The sequence below is a fragment of the Elephantulus edwardii genome, unplaced genomic scaffold, assembly GCF_000299155.1.
Source record: "Elephantulus edwardii isolate Elephantulus edwardi_28Jun2011 unplaced genomic scaffold, EleEdw1.0 scaffold00024, whole genome shotgun sequence".
NCBI lineage: Eukaryota > Metazoa > Chordata > Mammalia > Macroscelidea > Macroscelididae > Elephantulus > Elephantulus edwardii.
In genome coordinates, this window is record NW_006399774.1 from 13,965,417 (window position 1) to 13,984,907 (window position 19,491).

General features: G+C 44.9%; 2 protein-coding genes across 2 annotated transcripts in view; both read left to right on the plus strand.

Moving 5' to 3' along the window:
- LOC102858565 (tubulin alpha chain-like) overlaps positions 1 to 6,820 on the plus strand; it is a 7,295-nt gene extending 475 nt beyond the window's left edge. The window contains exon 2 of the mRNA XM_006882817.1: positions 6,809 to 6,820. Within this exon, the coding sequence (XP_006882879.1) occupies positions 6,809 to 6,820 (12 nt within the window). The remainder of the gene's footprint in view (positions 1 to 6,808) is intronic.
- Positions 6,821 to 6,842: 22 nt separating this feature from the next.
- MAS1 (MAS1 oncogene) lies at positions 6,843 to 7,811 on the plus strand. The gene has a single exon (XM_006882818.1). It carries the CDS (start codon positions 6,843 to 6,845, stop codon positions 7,809 to 7,811), a length of 969 nt encoding a protein of 322 aa, XP_006882880.1.
- Positions 7,812 to 19,491: the final 11,680 nt, after the last annotated feature.

Sequence of the window (19,491 nt, forward strand, 5' to 3'; positions counted from 1 at the left end):
AGAATTGACAAAGCTTTCTGGCTAGGTTGTCTCTATCAATGTAATCATGTCTTATTTTTCCATGTGTTCCTCTAAGATTTTTTCCCCCATCATGTCTCAAAGTAAAAAAAAAAAAAAAAGGAAAAAAAAGCACACCAGAATTTTCCATTCTAACATCATCATCATCATCATCATCATCATCAATTATTGCTATTATTATGATGCTGAGGAACCCTGGTGGCATGGTAGGTTAACTATTGGGCTGCTGGCTGGAAGATAAGAGCTCTGGTGGGACAGTCCACACGAAGTCGCTCTGCTAACTCAAAGACTGCACCTCTATGGGGGTTCAAATCCTCTTCCTGCTTGACTTGCAGCTTCAGAGACTCCAGAGAGGGTCAGCCGAATCACTTCTCTCTCAGCAGGAGAGCGAGCGAGGAGAGAGGAGAGAGGAGAAAGAGGAAGAGAGAAGAAGAGAGAAGAAAGGAGAAAAGAGAAGAGCAAAGAGAGAAGAGAGAGAGAAAGATAAAGAGAGAGAATGCGAAGGTTGGCAGTTCAGATCTGCAGGCTGCTGCATACGGGTGGCCTCTTTCTGGTGGTATTTAGAGCGCCAGAACCCACTGGAGGCTGCCAATTTGGTTTTTAAATGGGTACAGGGTGGGGCTCTTCATCGATAGAAAAGGGTGGAGTGGTGAGGAGTATCTTGCTTTACAGAAGCAGTGGGAGAAAGGCAGTGGTCTGGAAGCTTGTTTTCCCTGGTGTTCATCTTGCTCGGCTGGGTTTGGCCTTGGTTTCAACAACTTGTTGCCATTGAGTTGGAACCAACTCACAGCTAATAATGCATTGGGCTTTGCAAGGCTGTAAACTGCATGGGAGAGCAGCCATTTCCCCTTTGGAAACATGACCCACTAGAGAGGTGTGACCTGTGGGTTAGGAGTGCAGCTCTTTGTGGACCAAGCCATAAAAATTCCCTTGGCTGGGGTTTTTGTCATTGTTAGGTGTTGTTGAGCCGCTTGCGGCTCATAGCGACCCTGTGTACAACAGCTCTGAACCCTGCTCTATCCTGAGCCAAACTTACTGTCCCTGGCACACCTACCCCCATTACCCCAGTCACTCAATCAATCCATCTCATTGAAGGTCTTCCTCTCTTACCCTGCCTCTCTACCCTTCCAAGCATGATGTCGCTCTCCAAGGACTGGCCCTTCCTTGTAACATGCCCAAAGTATGTTAGACAAAGCTTCAGAATCCTTGTCTCCAAGGAGAAGCTTGGTTTCACCTGCTCTAGGAAAGACCTGTTTGTTCTCCTGGCAGTATCATGGTATATTCAATACTCTTCTCCAGCACCACAGCTCAAAGGCAACAATTCTTTTTCTATCATTCCTAGTCATTGTCCAGCTTTCCGATGCATAGCAAGTAACTGTGAAGACCATAGGCTGATGACGCACATCTTAGTCTCCAGGCTCACATTGTTACTCTTTAGTACTCCGGAGAGGTCCCTGACAGCAGACTTCCCCAATGCAATTAGTCTTTTCATTTTCTGGCTGCTAGTACCAAGAGTGTTGATTCTGGAGCCAAGCAAACTGAAGCTGTTAACAATCTCAGTCTCTTCACCACCTATCATGATGCTGCCAATCAGTCCAGTGGTGAGAATCTTTGTTTTCTTGATATTGTGCTTCCATCCATATTTAAGGTTGCAGTCCTTGACCTTCTGCAGCAAGAGCTTCAGGTCCTCCTTAGTTCCAGCAAGCAAGATTGTGTCATTGACATAATGCAGGTTGTTGATGAGTCTTCCCTCAAGCCTGATGCCACAATCCTCCTCATAGAGCCTCATTTTCCTCAATGTTAATCATAGTGTATCACGATCCACGCAGTCAAATGCCTTTGCATGGTCAATAAAGGACAAATAGACATTCTTCTTATTTTCTCTGCTTTCTGCTAAGATTCACCTGACATCAGCAATTCTAGGCCTGGTTCCACGGCCTCTTCTAATCACCAAGGTTCTTTGATATGAAGTTTAGTTGGAGTCAATTTCTTCCTCTATACAATAAGACATGATGAGAAGTATTGCTAATCCATGAGTGGTATGATTGGTTAAGCACTCAGCTATTAACCAAATGGTCTGAAGTTTGAACCCACCCAGAGGCCTCTCAGGAGAGAGACCTAGCAATCTAACAATCTAATTTCCAAAGAGAAAAGCTTTAAAAGCTTATGGAGAATGTTTCTTCTGTGACACACATCGAGTTGCCCAGAGCTGGAAGTGGCTCAATGGCGATTGGTTAGATTTAGCTTCTGCAGCATCTGTACAACTTCTTCACATGCTAAGCCTGGTGGTCAGCAGAGTACTGTTAGCCTTGTAACGGTGAGGGGGAGGGGGCTTGAAGAAACCACCAAACTTCATCCTCTCCAGTTTCGTAAGATACTCCAGTTGATTTGAGGTGGGGACATAGCATATAACACAAAGTGTTATGAGTTATATAGTTGACTCAACGGTACGTAACAACAACAACAACAACAACAACAACAACTGTGTATATAAAGAATTCTTACTACTCAGTGAAAAAAAGAGCAAAGGAAATGAAAACACAGACACCGCCCCCGCCCCAATGCTGCATGAAGGAAGATATACAAGTGATAAAGCGAGGTTGAGGGTGGGGGAAGCCCAATCTTGTTCCTAAATAAATGAGTGAAAATTGAAACGAGAATTCTTTTTAAATCACCTATCAAAGTTGGAGAATGTAAAAAAAGAGATGGGAAGAGAATCAGCCTTCCTAGCTGGAAGAAAAGTGTTTCTTGGCTCTGCACACAGTGTTACTGACCCTGTTCTTCTGAAGGGCAACTGTTCAATCTGCATTGAAATCTTGAAAAAAAAAACACAAACCCTTAAACCATTTGACCCAATGATTTCCCTTTAGAAGTATGGCCTAGAGAAATGGAGACACACACAAAGTTTGCAAGGAAGTTCATCACATGCTCTATTTCGTAAAAGAATGGGGGAAAGGAGAAGCCTCTCTTCTTCCAGTGCTGAGGGACTGAGTAAAAATAAAAATGGTGTCACTGAATTGTACTTGTGAAAAAACAAAGAAGTGGCACAACCTGTGTTCCATGTGCTCATCTGCACAGTGAAGGCACTGGGAGCGTGTGAATGTGCTCATTACCGAGGCAAGTCCTTTGGAGTTGTGCAAGGCACTGGCCCTGGCTTACTCGGTAGCTAATCTTTAACTTTTCCTATAAAATGGGACAATGACATCTTCCATCAGCTCCAAGCTCATCCAAGGACCCACAACGAGGTGGAAAGTGGAAAGGCCTTGGGGTCTGAAGTCATGCGCACAGCCCATAGTTGGGCTGTGCTTATGCTCCAACCCATTTCTTTCTCCCTAGGACTTTCTTACCTGAGAAGGAGGAGAGCCTGATACTTCTCAGATGCTCCCAGTGGTGCCTGCCGTTAGTTCTGCCATCCTTGATTTGAGCTTTTTATACTGAACTTTCCTTGACTGGGTCCTGGACTACGGTGAGATGCAGAAGGTGTGAGGATGAGTTCTGCTTCTACTCAGGACCACCTGTGCCAGGTAACCACCTTTACTGCAAATGGGAAGTCAATAGAGACCAAACTGTGTAACCAATGGGTTTCTTATCTGGGCAGAGAGCTGAGAGCAGGGGTTCTGGGTTAATGTGGAGACAGCACGTGGCTCAGGGCTACTGATCCAGCTCTGCTTATCCTCGTCACCACTGTGCTCTGAGGACTCCCCTCTGCCTTTGGGAAACCATTACTGAGTCCAAACAGTTACTCCGAATGGGGTTGTTTGGTCAGCTAGTAGCAACGATGCTAACTTAAATACCCCAGCATCCACCAACAGAGATGCATAACGCACAGAGTGACCAAGGATCCTCCAGGAGGAGGGCTTGGGGGGTCGTGAGTGTGCAGGGCCACTTTGAGGCTCAAGGTATCGCTTGCCACTCGGGAATGCACTTGAGAGTGAAATCAATTTGGTCTGGGGAAGGGGATTTCATTTCTCTTGAGTACTACTGTAATGTCAAGCAATTTGGAGGGCTGTAATAGAATGAGGGTTAGTTTGAATGGGATTTTTATTTGCATGCCCATCACTTGATGATAAAAATTTGCTTAAGATTCACTCTTGAGATACTCTTGGAGCATTGAAGTGCTGTTTTTTTTTTAAAAAATTAATTTCAATGAAAATTTATAGAGACTTTGGATTTCCATTCCTTCATTGTTGCACTTTTCTCTCCTCCCAACCCTCCCTCCAAGTACACTCCCTTCTTGGAAAAGTAAAAGAAAAATTCTTTCATTGTTATACAATCCCTCCCCACCAGGTCCACTCCACTATGCAGCCTTCGCTCTACACTCCTGTCATGACAGAAATACCTATTCACATAGCCCTTTTAAACAGTTTTCTCCCGCATCTGTTTCAATGCAGTATACATTATTTAACCCATCTTTCTTAGTCTCCCCCCAACCCCAATGTCAGTCCTGTTTTACAACAGTGGCACCATGCATTATTTGTCCTTTTGTGACTGAGATACTTCACTCAGCATAATGTCCTCCAGAGTCACCCATTTTGAAAAATATTGCATGAGTTCCTTGTTTTTCAATGAGAAGAGCTGTTTTTATTAACACAATCTCCTGGGTATAGGATACTGGTTTTCTCTCATGAATAAGTGCTGTGGACAGTCATGTCCCTGTGGACTGTGAGGGGGTGGGGTGTTGACCAGGTGACACTATAGGGAGAGAGATGCTAACATGACGGTCTAGAAGGCATTTGTGCTTTATCTCAGCAGAAATTTGGAATTATCTTAAATAAAATGACCCCTGCAATTAGAATGAGTACAGCTTCCCCATAAGTCTACTTACATGAATAACTATATCTACAAAGCGAAAATGCTGTTAACTTTCTCTTTAAATCTTCTAAAGTGCATGGATCAAGACAGTCTTATTATTCAAACACGGTGACACTTAGAATCACATGATTTTGTCTCCATACACTACAGGCATATACCCTTGTTTTCATTATTGCTGATATTTTTTATAGTTTCTGGCATTAGAAAATGTTCTGGTGTTTTAGCTACAGTATTTGTGAGCCTGCATCGATAACTTCTTGGAGGAGGAAGCGGTACGTAAAAGGAAAGAAAAGAAAACTCAAACCATCTTGTAACGCAGAACACTGTAATTCAGTATAAAGCAATTTTACAAGAGAACATTGATGGCAGGTGCTGGTGAGCTGGTGACAGCTGATGGAGAAATTAGGAACTACAGATCTGAACCCTGGCTTGGCCCGTGCCATCCTCCTGCTTCCTCACGTTCATGCCCACTGTTGCACTCACTGCATTTGTCCACCTCACAGAGGGTCTCTCTTTCTAGACTCTCTGTATTTCCCAGCACGATGGCTTTTTTAAAAAAATTATTATTAAATTTCATTAGTTTTAATGAACATTTACAGAGAGTTTGGGTTTTCATTCATTCATTGTTGCACTGCTTTCTCTACCCTCCTCCCCAGTTCGTTCTCCCCCACCCCGAATGTCTGTTTTAATTGTCCCATTGCCACAGTGCTTGTCAAAGCCAGTTCTGATTAATCTCCTTTGTCAGTGTGTCCCTTGCCATTCCCTATCACTCCTCCCTGAGAGAGACTTCACCCTGAGTCATAAGGAAAAGGGGATGGCGTATTCTCTTAGCTACTCCCTGCTGAAAAGGGACGCTGTGGGTTTCAGGGTGAAGATCTTCTCTCACTACTCTAAAGGGCCCCTTTGACAATAGGAAACACATAGGCTATTATGGAGATTGATTTTGGAATTTAGATGCATTGTTATCAGTTGTGCTTAGCCGTACATGTTCATATCCTTGAAGATGTATCACGGAAGTGTTGCAACCTAGAAGACACAAATTTAACTAACAAGTTGAAAGTAAGGGCTGGCCCCTCTTGACAAGAGTAGAGGGTGACTCTTGCTGACTGCCTCCTTTCTCCTTCCACTACATGGGCAGTGGGTGATGTGTGTTTGTCTCAAGGCCAGTAGAGTAGAACAGGGAAAATAATAGTTTTGAAATGACTAGAAAGTGTGGGAAAATTTCTGAAAATTTTTGCTTTTTAGCCTCAAATATTGGTGTTTCTATTGGTTTCCCTTCCCGAGTGTTTTTCTGGATCTCTGGTGTGCAGGACGGGGAGCTGTAAACACATCTCATTTGTGGTACGTTTTGCCCCACGGAGTGCTGGTTGCAGAGCTACCTTTTCTGGGTAAATGCTCAGTCTTGCTCCAGGTTACCAAGACCATATGTAATAAATGTTGTTTTCCCCCTCCAGTCACATTTTTTTTATCAATTTTAATGAAAATTTACAGAGACTTAGGGTTTCCAGTCATTCATTGTTGCACTTTTCACCGTGCCCACCCCCTCCCCCCAATTCATTCTTCTTGAAAAGAAAAAAGAAAAACTCTTTTATTGTTATGCAATCCCTCCCCCCAAGTCCACTCCAATATGCAGCCATCACTCTGGACTTCCTTAATGACAAGAATACCCATTTATATGTCCCTTTTAAACAGTTCTCTCCCTCATCTGTTTCAATGCAGTATACATCATTCCTCCCCTCCTTCTCTGTCTTCCCTCAACCCTGATGTCAGTCCCATTTTTATCACTGACCCTATGCAATATTTGTCTTTTGTGACTGGGATATTTCACTCTTGGCAAAACCTGAAATTGTGTCATTATTAGAGAATAACATAGTCTAGTGATGTTTTTACAACCTAAGGTTATGAACCCTAGCTGAAATCCTCTTTCGCTCCAATTTGCCCATTTTCATGATCTGTGTGTCTTCTCACTTGGTTACAGAAAGCCATCTGAAGAGCCTCACCTACGTGTCCTCATGGAGGGGTCAAACGGCACATCGCTTGGCGCGGAGGAGTTCACGAACACCTTCAGGGGCTGGAACGCCTCCACGCCGAGGGAAATTCCCATCGTGCACTGGGTCATCATGAGCATCTCCCCGCTGGGCTTTGTGGAAAACAGCTTTCTCCTCTGGTTCCTGTGCTTCCGGATGAGAAGAAACCCCTTTACGGTCTACATCACCCACTTGTCTATTGCAGACATATCGTTGCTCTTCTGTATTTTCATTCTGTCTATCGACTATGCCCTTGACTACGAGCTCTCCTCTGGCTATTACTACACAATCATCTCTTTGTCGGTGACTTTTCTGTTTGGCTACAACACAGGCCTTTACCTCCTGACAGCTATCAGTGTGGAGAGGTGTCTGTCAGTCCTGTATCCCCTTTGGTATCGATGCCAGCGCCCCAAACACCAGTCAGCATTCGTCTGTGCCCTCCTGTGGGCTCTTTCTTGCCTAGTAACCCTCATGGAGTATGCCATGTGTATCGACAGTAGAGGACAGGGCCAGTCTCGGGGCGACTGTCGTGCGGTCATTATCTTCATTGCTGTTCTGAGCTTCCTGGTCTTCACCCCACTCATGGTGGTGTCCAGCACCATCCTGGTGGTTAAGATCAGAAAGAACACGTGGACTTCCCACTCTTCCAAGCTTTACCTGGTCATCATGGTCTCCATCATCATCTTCCTCATTTTCGCCATGCCCATGAGGCTGCTTTACCTGCTCTACTATGAGTACTGGCCGACGTCTGGGAACCTCCACCACATTTCTCTGCTCTTCTCCACCATCAACAGCAGCACTAACCCTTTAATTTACTTCTTTGTGGGTAGCAGTAAGAAGAAGCGGTTCAAGGAGTCCTTAAAGGTGGTTCTCACCCGGGCTTTCAAAGATGAGGTGCAGGCCCGGCGCCAGGAAGACCGTGGTAATGCCATTACCATGGAGACTGCCGTCTGAGAGCTGCACGGGAAAAGGAAGAACACACAGCAACATGCAGGTGATTTGTAACTTGTGATCAGTATTTCCTAACTTGTAAAATGAGTTCCTGGAAAACGCAAATGGCTAATGCACTTGATTACTAACTGGAAAGTTGGAAGTTCAAGACCATCTAGAAGGAAATGGGAGGAAAAGCCCAGAGAACTATTTCCAAACCGCGGCTGTTGAGAATCCTGCTGACGGTTGGTTCCACACTCACACACAAGGTTCTGTGTGACTCAAACTCATGGTAACTGGCTTACTGGCTTAAGTCTGAGTCACAAGGACACCTGTTGCATGACAACAGAGGCTAACTAATGAAGAAACTGCATTCTCCACTGTTGTTGTTGTTGTTATGTGCCATTGAGTGGCTTGCGACTCATAGCGACCCTCTGTACAACAGCCCTAAACTCTGCTCTGTCCTGTGCCAATCACACTGTCTCCGACACACCCATCCCAATTACCCCAGTCACTGAATCAATCCACCTCATAGAGGGTCTTCCCCTCCTGCGCTGTTCCTCCACCCTCCCAAGCATGATGTCTTTCTCCAAGGACTGGTCCCTCCTTACAACATGTCCAAAGTATGTCAGAAGAAGCCCCAGAATCCTTGCCTCCAAGGAGAAGCCCGGTTTAACCCTTTCAAGGATGAACCTGTTTGTTTTCTTAGCAGTCCATGGTACACTCAATACTCTTTTCCAGAACCACAGCTCAAAGACATCAATTCTACTTCTATCCTCTTTAGTCATTGTCCAACTCTCTGATGCATAACAAGTGATTGCAAATACCATGGCCTGTATCAGGCACACCTTAGTCTCCAAAGTTACACCATTGCTCTTCAGTACCTGGAGAGGTCCCTAACAGCAGACTTTCCCATTGCAATACGTCTTATTTTCCTGGCTGCTGGTGCCAAGAGTGTTGACTGTGGAGCCAAGCAAACTGAAGTTGTGAACAATCTCAATCTCTTCACCATCCATCCTGATGCTGCCAATTGGTCCAGTGGTGAGAATCTTTATCTTCTTGAAATTGAGCCTCAATCCATATTGAAGGCTGCAGTCCTTGACCCTCAACAGCAAGCGCTTCAGGTCCTCCTCAGTTTCGTCAGGGTTCTAGCCTTTCTGTACCAACCAAGAATCTCAATTCCTCCTCAGCTAAATTGGAAAAATCTACCATGGATAGTGGTAATTACTTTAGCAGTAAGATGTGAAGATGCGAGAAAGACAAAGATAGTTTTGATTCTTTTGGAAATGTGAGGAAGTCAAGCAATGGAGTAGAAGTTCAAGGATATTGGAATCAAACGACTCTGTCATTTATCTCCTGTGTAACCCCAGAAAAGTGATTTTACCTCTGGAGATTTCCATCTTCTCGTCTGTAAATTGGCCACAATCATAGCTCTTCTCTCTCAGTGTTCTCTGACAGTGACATGAGTAAGGTACGCATCAGGAATGTCCTTAGTGTTCAATAAATGTTAGTCTTGCCCCACCATGTAAGGGGAACAGAAATACACACTTGTGTGTGAAAGCAAAAGGGCACACACCCCAACACACACACACACACACACACACACACACACACACACCCTCTATCACGCACATAGTATGTGTTCCTTGATGCTACACATGAATGTACAAAGTCTCGTTTTCTTGCCTATAGTATGAAAGCTGGCCATTGGCTTTAGCACCTGTTGGAAACATATGCAGATGCTGAAGGACATTAGGCTTGGAAAAGTAGAAGGTCAGTGAAAAGGCAGAAGACCCGCACACGATGGACCGGCAGAGTGAGCACAGCGGAGATTGTGAGGGGAGGACAGGATGGGGCGAGGTTTTGTTCTCATGTACATAGAGTCACTATGAGCTGATGTTGCTTAGATGACACTTAACAACAACTTCCCACCCAACCAGTCTGTGTTGGAGCATAAGTGTGGGTGTCTGTGGAAGCTGCTTGGCCACCAAGGAGGTGTGCCTCACAGCTCTTCACTTGGTGGGAATGGCAGCCGTGGGAAGCCTGCCTTCATGCTGTCTGGGGGCCATGCACGCTCCTAAGTGGAACTGAATTGACATGCTCACCCCACGACGAGGTTGGTTACTTCCAGGAACAGCTTACCTCCTCTGGCCACATGCTGGCCTCTGTCTGTGCTTCCTCTCCTGGCGAAGAATTTCTTTGTGTCGCTTCTAGAAGGAGAGTCGTGGTGGAGGGTGATGACAGGGCCACATTAAGATGGGCCACGTCTTGAGGCTGACCCTTGTCCACTGATCTTGTACTGGCACGCACGCTGAAGTGGGCCTGCCTTTCCAACACCTGTCCTAGGTTTGCAGTCTGCAATCTCTCTTGTCCTGTCAACCATGCTGCTGGGTTTCCTTTCCGCCTGTCCTTCCCAGCAGTCTCACCATAATGACAATGTCACACGTGGCTCTACGGTCAGTGACACGTTGATGTCCTCACACAAGCCCATCTGGTGTTTCTCTGAACTCTTTGTCTCTCAAAGGGTCAGAGGAAGAGTGATGAAACGCCTGCTTCTTCGACTCTCTTCCTTCCTTGAGGGATACAGGTGACTGCATCTGTGGGCCCCTTAACTGAGGTGAGGATGAGGCACAAGTGAGCGCCTCCCTCTGGGCCAGGCCCCACTGCCAGCCACGCTGGGAGTCAAGAGACTTTCAGATCTTGACATCATCTAATTCAGAAGCAAGGCAGCCTGCCTCCTCAATCTGGATGGGGTGAAGCACAATGGCGTTTAGAATGGCTTGTTTCTGACGGCGAACAGAACGTCTCCACGGGTCAAGACAGTGATCAGTGACAGGTTCACATCAGCTTTTTCCTGTTTACAAGCCTCACAAAGAGCCTGATGTTACCTTGAAAAAGGATCAAGATCAAGTGAGTCATTTTTGATCTTGAAGAAAGACCTACAGACTATTACAATCAAGAAATTTCTACCCATGGAAAACGTGATGAACTCGTGGGAAGCAGAAAGGTGGAGACATGGAATGTGATTAGGAGCAGACGCTTTCTTCTAGCCATTAAGGGCTAATGCCCGCTGAGAGGCTGGCTTCTGAGTTAGGCAATGCAGCTAACACAAACCCTCATCTCACTTCCCTGGAATCGCATCGCCAAGAATGAGTGATAAGCTTGCAAGCAAGAAGGTGTAAGTGGCTTTGCAAAGAAGGCTGGGTAGTTTGTTCCTCTTGGGCATTTGGACACTTTGTCTGAGTTACTAGTTGCCATTTCTGATCACTCCCTGGGAATGGGAAGAAGATAGTCCTGATAGGGCATCTGTTCTCAATGAAGGAGAAGAAGAGTTTGTCCAGTTCATGTGAGGGTGGCCCCTCTTCTCTGTCACACACGTAACCATAACAGCAAGCTGTGAACAAATTCACGGGGGTAGTGTGTGCTCAGCAGAGATGCTGCCACCGAAGAGGAAGTGCTGAACTTAACATGTGGGGTTAAAAAGCAGCATCTCAGGGAGGTGGTCATGTGGCTGCCTGACAGCATGTAGGATTTCCAGAGACCCAGATGGGAGGGGCAGAGCCCTGATGGCAAACTGGGCACTTGCTGGGGCTGCCAATCAAGAGGTCAGCAGTTTGAACCCACCAGCTGCTCCCATTTGAGTTGAAAGGAAGGCGGTAGGTTGGTTTGGGGGTCGTTGGGTTTTTTTTTTAAGGAAGAAGGGAGGGGGTTCCAGGCAGAGGGAGAATCTGAGAAGAGGCGAAGGTACCAGGAGGAGAGGGAGCCGAATCACTGTGACCGGTGGCATGACCAGGGTGGGTGCCATCCACCGTGACAACGCCCCTCCCATCCCAGACCGCACAGAAACCGCAGCGTGTTTATTATCAACGTTAATAATAGAAAAATGATAGTATAAGAATGACTACGATATAGTTGTAACTTACTTAAACATTATTTTCCTAGCATATATGAATATCTTAGATCACCTGATATATCTTAGGCTATATGAATACTGATAACAAAATTCTTTTGTAAGACCTTTCCACAATGAATTATATTTGAGTTACATAATTAAGGATTGAGTGAAGGCCTATTTTTTTTTAAATCTTTCTCCTTTTCTTCTTTAATTACTACTTCCCTCTCCAAAAAATTACTGAAACAGGTTCACAAATATGACTTACCAAAATTGTTACAGTTAAAACATCAGAATTCTGACCAAAACAGTAACTATTAAGTCACCAGCGGCAGCAATAAAACAGGACAAAGCATGCTTGCAATGTGTGCAGATGAAACCACGCGGCCTGAAGTGTCACTGATATCAGATAATAACAACATCTTTTACCAGCACGTGTTAGGCAGTGGCAAAAGCAGATGACTAGAGAATTTTAGCCTTGGAGGTTTATTAAAATGTATCAGATGGCCTTATAAAAAATGTTTTTGCTATTAAACCAGTTATTGGGATATTTTTATAAAAAAAGAATAAACTTCTGCTGAAACACTAAAATTTTATGGACAGTCATTTTGGGGTCACCTTCTCCCATAGCGATACCTGGTTTGTGTCAAGTCCCCACCCCAATGTCTGCTGAGTGACTTTTTTGGAGCCCAGGTGGTTTTGTTGAACACACCCCCTCTCATCCGCTTGTGTCTGTCTTCCTCTCTGTCCTACATGCTGCAAGTTGGAACAGACCCACGGACCTCCTTTCTACACCCAGGGACCTGTCTTTCCTCATTGCCCAGAGATGGCTGTTCTGACCTCGAATCCTCTCCGTGATCTCCATCTCTGCTTTCATCAAATAACCTCCAACTTCTCTCCCTTGGAACGTGGCCCACAGTGCGGCTCTCTGGGTTGGTTTTTGACACTCCAAAACAGACCCTTTCTGGAAGTGAGCTCTGTGGCCCACTGTCTTGACTGTGGCCTTTTGTCCTCCACATGCCCACTGTAGCCGGGGCCTCCGCACCAAGACGCCTGTTGCCTCTGGCTGGTCATCAAGTTCACCCATCTTTCTCCCTTCCTGACAAACATCCGTGTCTTTACTCCAAGTTGTCCACCAGTTATTCCTTGAGTCTCTCATCTCCTCGCTCTTCTGTCCCACCCTCTGCCTCCACTTGTCTCTGCTCTAAATCAAGATTAAGAGTGGTTTCCAAAGTCTCAGATTAAGACTCCTACAAAGTCATGGTTCTCGACGTGGCTGGTCCCACCTCACACCCTCACACCTCTTCCTCATTCCCCTGGAACAAAACCCCACCACTATTGAGTCAGTTCTGACTCATGAAGATCCTGGAGGGCGCAGTAGAACTGACCACTGGGTTTCCAAGGCTTTTCAGGCTACCACATCTTTCTCTGGTGGAGCGCCAGGTAGATTTGAACTATCAAACTTTTGTTTAGCAGCCCAGTGTTTAATCTGCAGCACCAAGATGGGCCTAGTCTCCCTTGGTAGCTCTTCCTAATTCCTTCTCTCTTCTCAGACTCCCTTCTGATCAGGCCTCACTGTCACTTCCTGGAGCCTGAGTTCCTCCGCAGCCTCTCACACCTAGTTTCCAAGCCTTCAGTCTCTTTGCCTTCCTCAGTCTCTATTTCACTTGGAGAATTAGAACAATCAGGGGGCCTCCCCAGGCTCCTGCCAGCACATCTGTTTATCTAACATCTGTTTTCCTTCCAGAGGAGCTGTTCACTCCTGGCTAAGGGGAACACCACACTGGAGCTCCAACTCCTTCTCTCCATTACCCCTCCAAGGACATTTCTTTGGCAGTTCCACTCTCCTTTCCTTTCTCATCAATTTCAGCCCGGGCCAAGGGAGGAGAATTTTTTAGGAAGCAGGAGAGGGGTGGATTAGTGAACAGTATTATTGGTCTGGAAGAACCACCAGGGGGTTCTCTTTAGGTAACAATTTGTGTCCTGAGTTGAATAGCTGGTTAGCCTCCAGTTACGGGCCATTTCAGTACACAATGTCCAAGTGGGCAAATACCTTCATGAAGTGTGAGGAGTACTTTTAGTTGAAGGCTTCTGAGGTGCCTCCAATTCTTCCTTCTTCCAAGAAAGATTTGTTTGTTCTTTTAGCAACCCGAGATCTGTATGTCGTTGTTTTTGTGTGCCATCGAGTTGGAACTGACCCACAGCTGACCGTCCTGCAGATTTTCAGAGGCAGTTAATCTCATGGAAGGAGATTGCCCATCCTTCTCCCATGGAGGAGCTGGTGGCCTCGAACCCATGCCCTGGGGATTGCAGCACAGCTTCTTATCACTAGGCTACCAGAGGCTCTGTGTAGTTAATATTTTTCACCAACATCACAACTCAAAGTCACCATTCACTGTGAACCTTCCACATACACGAGGAAATTCAAAACACAATTGGGTCAAATAGTCACCACACTTCGACCACAAGAAAAGTAATTGCTGTCTCTCTCAGGGAGGAGTGATACGGAATGGCAAAGGACACAGTGACAAAGGAGATTAATCAAAACTGGCTTTGACAAGCACTGTGGCAATTGAACAATTAAAACAGACATTCAAGGGTGGAAAAAAAGAACGAACTGGGGAGGAGAGTAGAGAAAACACTGCAACAATGAATGAATGAAAACCCAAAATCTCTGTAAATGTTCATTAAAACTAATAAAATTTAATAATAATAAAAAAGAAAAGTAATTGCTGTAGGCTAGACTTATTTTCCGCTTAAAAAGCAAAGTGAACAAAAAAAAGATCATTGCCTTCTAGCTGGAGGCAGCCTGTCACTGCCTCTGCACTGAATTTCGGAGACTCGAAATCACATGAGAGCAGTTTGCTCATTTCTCTGCCATGTAAGAGGCCTCTCTGTTAGGTCAGGCAACACAACTCCCTACAGAATATGTCACCAGGGCTCTAGCCCCTTTCGAATGCTGCTGGTCATTCCTGGGAGGGACTCCTTACAAAGTCGTGTGTAAGTTTCTCCTCTGTTTTCTCTTGTGGAGAGAAAGGTCATTCAAGAACATTTGAGAAGAACATTCACGAAGGAGACATCCATATGCAAAATCTCTGGGACCAGGAAGTGATGAGAGGGGCAGGGTGAGGGAACGAGAGGTGGGAGCCCTTGTGGGTCACCTCACAGCTCTTACAGGGAACATCTTACCTTTTTAATTAATATTTAGTTCCTTAACATTACAAGGTTGTGCAGGGAGCCAAGATTGCAAAAATCTTCAGAACAGGAAAACATTAGCTGGCAAACACATTATTTGTTAAATTAGCCCCGGCAAAGCCTTGTTCCATGTTTCCCACAAGGCCGTCTTTCCAGCTTCCTCCACATTTTTGTGTGTCAGTCTTGCCACGTTTGAGTTGGTGCAAACACTGTATGAACTGACTGCAAAGCTAAATTGCTGATCTTGCAAAGCCTTCGGGATTCCCTGAAGTTAGTAAGCGACAAAGTGGGGGCCTGTGATCGTCATTTCCAACTACTGACAAAAGAGCACTTGGCAAAGTTAAAAAAATCAGCAAAGGAGCCAGAGAAGTCAGCAACGATGAGGACAGGATGAGGGCTTCCAACAAGAAAGTGCCAACCGCGGATGTCTAAGGAGGCCCCTTGGAAAAATGATGAGCTCCTCAAGTTATGATTTCCCCTGTCCCCACCTCTCCAGATTACCTACTTTCGAAGATTCAGCGAAAGTAGCCATGGAGGGAGGGTGTAATGTCATAGTATTGTAAAATTATGACAGAAAAGTTATGCTAATGTATACACTATATTTTTGTAGTTTCAAGGAATAACGTTACCATTTCTCAAGACTCTGTGAAGTTGGTCGAGTTTAGGGGTGTTTGTCATTTGGGTCCCCTGGTTGTTGCAGTTATATGTTGCCTGAGAACATGGACAGGCTTTTGAAGCCTAGTCTAAGCGGGTCTTTCAAGATGAGGTGCTCACACAGTCGGTCAGTGGTTGGTGATGACCTTGGACGGGGGCTCAGCAGAAGACACCAGCCAGAGTCCCATGGCGGTCCTCACAGCGTGACAGCTGTGTTCTGGGAGGTGAGAATGGGCTTTCTCAAGAGGCAAAAAGGCAACAACTGGTTTCCTATTTGTTTAAAGAATTAGCTCATGGTTGATATCACAATGCATTTTGATGAAAGCAAATTTTAAATAGAGACTTCAGAAAAAACAATTTAAAATAAAAATTTGGTTCTCATTTTAACAGAGTCCTTCCCAATGAATTTTGACTGTAACCAGCCAGTGAGGGTTTTCCCTTCTCCCCAATTCTTACACTAGTTGTTATATTTTTTAATGAAAGTTTATAGAAACTTTGGATTTCCATTCATTCATTGTTGCACATTATCCTCCCTGCCCACCCCTCTCCCAGTTGTTTTTTCTTTGAAAAGTAAAGCCAAAAAACCCTTTCATTATTATAGTCTCCTTCCCCCCCAGTCCACTTCCCTATGAATCTCTCATTTTGGACTCTTGTCATGAAAATAATACTTAATTATATATTTCTTTCAAACAGTTCTCTCTCTCATCTGTTTCAGTATAGTGTACATTATTTATCTCTCCTTTTCTTAGATTCCACCCAACCCCGATGTCAGTCCTGTTTTATAACAGTGGCACTATGCAGCATTTGTCCCTTTGTGACTGAGATATTTCACTCAGCATAATGTCCTCCAGGGTCACCCAATTTGTATAATATTTCATGAGGTCCTTGTTTTACAATGCAGTGTGGTATTCCATTGTGTAAATATACCATAGCTTCTCTATCCATTCGTTTGTTGATGGGCACTTGAGTTGTTTCCAATTCCTTGCTATTGTGAACAAAGCTGCAATAAACATGGGTGTGCATATATCTGCTTGGTGGCAGTTCTGGTCTCTTTAGGGTATATTTCCAGTAGTGGAATTGCTGGGTCAAATGGTATCTCTGTTTGCAACTTTTTGAGAAAGCTCCATACCGCCTTCCACAGTGGTTGCACCATTTTATACTCGCACCAACACTGAAGAAGGGTTCCAGTTTCCCCACAACCTCACCAGCATTTGTTGTTTGCTGTTCTGTCAAATTTTGCTCTTCTGACTGGGGTGAGATAATATCTCATAGTTGTTTTGATTTGCCTCTCTCTTAGAGCTAAGGATTTGAACATTTCTTCATGTGTGTGTTTACCATCTGAATGTCTTCTTTAGTGAAGTATCAGTTCATATCCTGTGCTCATTTTTAAATTGGGTTGTTTATCTTGTTGCAGTGCTCAAGCATTTTATAAATTCTAGATATAAGTCTCTTATCAGACATGTCATTACCAAATATTTTTCCCCAGTCTGTGGCTTCCCTCTTTACCCTGTTGGAGAAAGTTTTGGATGTGCACACTCGTAGTTATTTTCAAATAAGCACATTTCTCTGTGTTCCAAGTGAGGCTTAGGGCGTGTTGCCAGGAAGGATCAGTCCTTGGAGAAGGATATCATGCTTGGAGGGAAGAGAGGATCAGCGCAGGAGAGACCTCAGATGAGACGAATTCACGCAGGGACTGTGGCAGTGGGAGTGGGTGTGTCAGAGATGGGGAGATTAGCTCAGGGTAGGGCAGGGTTCAGAGTTACTGTTTCAGGATAGCTGTGAGGCGTAGTTGACTGGATGGCACATAACAGCAACATATCTCTGTTAATACAAAGAGTTGAGCCTCCCCTCCATATTTCAAGGAGGGAGATCTGTTCCTTTAGGAGTGTAACTTTCTAAGAAATCCATCTTTACTATTTTACCCTAAAAACAAAAAAGAAAGTACAAGGAGTTGAATTGTCAAAGCAATTGGATGTGAGTTACAGCCCTTCTCCAACACCATAGGGGTGTTGATAGATTCAAATGACACAGGAAAATGCTAGGCACAAAGGAAAACTCCTTTGCTGAAGAAGCAACCTTCAAATGTTCCTTTTTCCTGCCTGATACGATGCCTGGACTTCACACTGACTGTGGTATTGTGAGCAGTTGTGTACCCTCACTTCTCCAAGGAAGCCACTTAGGTTTGGGGGCACCTCGGTTTGTTCTCTGTTGATATATACTGTGTGACTATTCCACATTCTACACTCTTCCATGCTCATAAATCTCTGAATTGTAAATTTATTCACAATAGGCCATCTTGTTAGATCAAGTATCTCTACCCTGATACCAGCAGGACTAGTTCCTTGAACGTAATGTTTCACCACACTCTCTGATTGAGGTCATTGATGTCTTTAGGGGGAGGACTAGTGGAGGTCATAAGTTCCTTAAGGTTCTCCCTTCAGAGAAGAAGTTGCAGACTTTCTATCACTTCCTTTCTAACACTATCACTTCCCTTTCTAGCCACCACCTTGCTTGGCTGTGAGCACCTGAGGCAGAGATCTTGGCTTACATGGGAGAGCAGTGGGGACATTACCAGGGTTGGAGTGACAATGCTGAGACTAAGCCCCGACTCGGTTACTGTCTGAGTAACAGTTGATGAACTCTTACTGCTGTCAAGTTGGAATCAATTCATAGCTGACCTTCTAGTGGGTTTTTTTGAGATTGTAGGTCACACAGGAGGAGATTGCCCATCCTTCAACTATGAAGTAGCAGGTGGATTCGAACCTCCAGAGTTATGGCCTTTGAATTAAAAATGTAACTTCTTTGGGGCAATGGCAGCAGAGCTCACTCTCTGATCCTTACTCTTTATACAATTGGTGACTTAGTTTGGGTTTTCTCAGAAGACCTGAATCAAGGATTGAAGGGTGGAGGGAAAGCACAGGACGGGAAGACCCTGGATGAGATGGATTGATGCAGTAATTGCGACAATGGGGGTTAGTGTGTTGGAATTAGTGAGACTGGCTCAGGACAGGGCAGGCTTCAGACCTATTGTACATGAAGTCACTATGGGTCATAAGCAACTCGATAGCACACAACACCACCACCACCATTTATCCAGAAAGTCATCCTTCTGGAAGAATTGTGTGAGGAGTGGGGAGGCTGGATGGAAAAGAGAGGAAGAAAAAGAGGGAGCTAATGAGAATGAAACCTGTATTTATGTCTATTATGGATAGAATTGTGGACCTCAAAATGTGTTACAAGCTCTGATTCCTGTACCTGTGGTACATGTAACAACTACAGCAGTGATTCCTGTGGCTGGCGACCCTGGTGGCTTAGTCCACAGGGAGTTGGCTGATAACTAAAAGGTAAAGCCTCTCTGGTGATTCATATCCACAAGCGTCTCTGAAGAAGAAAAATGAGCAATTTCCTCCCATGGGATCTTATAGCCTCAGAAAACCCAGAGGGCCAGCGGGAGTGAGTTCTGTGCAGCAAAGCTTTAACATCCTTGCCTCCAAGGAGCACTCTGGCTGCACTTTCTCCAAGACACAGCTCCTTGTTCTTTGGCAGTCCATGGGACATTCAGTACTCTTCTCCAACACCACAGTTCAAAGGCATCAGTTCTTCCATCATCCTTATACATTGTCCAGCTCTCAGATGCATAGCAAGTGACTGAAAAGACCATGGCTTCAAACAGGCACATCTTAGTCCTCAAACTGACATCATTCTCAGTAAAAAACATCTCCTGAGCTCCTGACTGCTAGTACCAAATGTATTGATTGTGGATCCAAGTAAGATGAAGTTGTTGAAAGTTTCAGTCTTTTCTCCATCCATCATATGGTGTTTGCAATCACTTGTTATGCATCAGAGAGTTGGACAATGACTAGGAAGGATAGAAGGAGAATTGATGCCTTTGAGCTGTGGTGCTGGAGAAGAGTATTGAATGTACCACTGACTGCCAAGAAAACAGATTCATCCTGGAGAGAG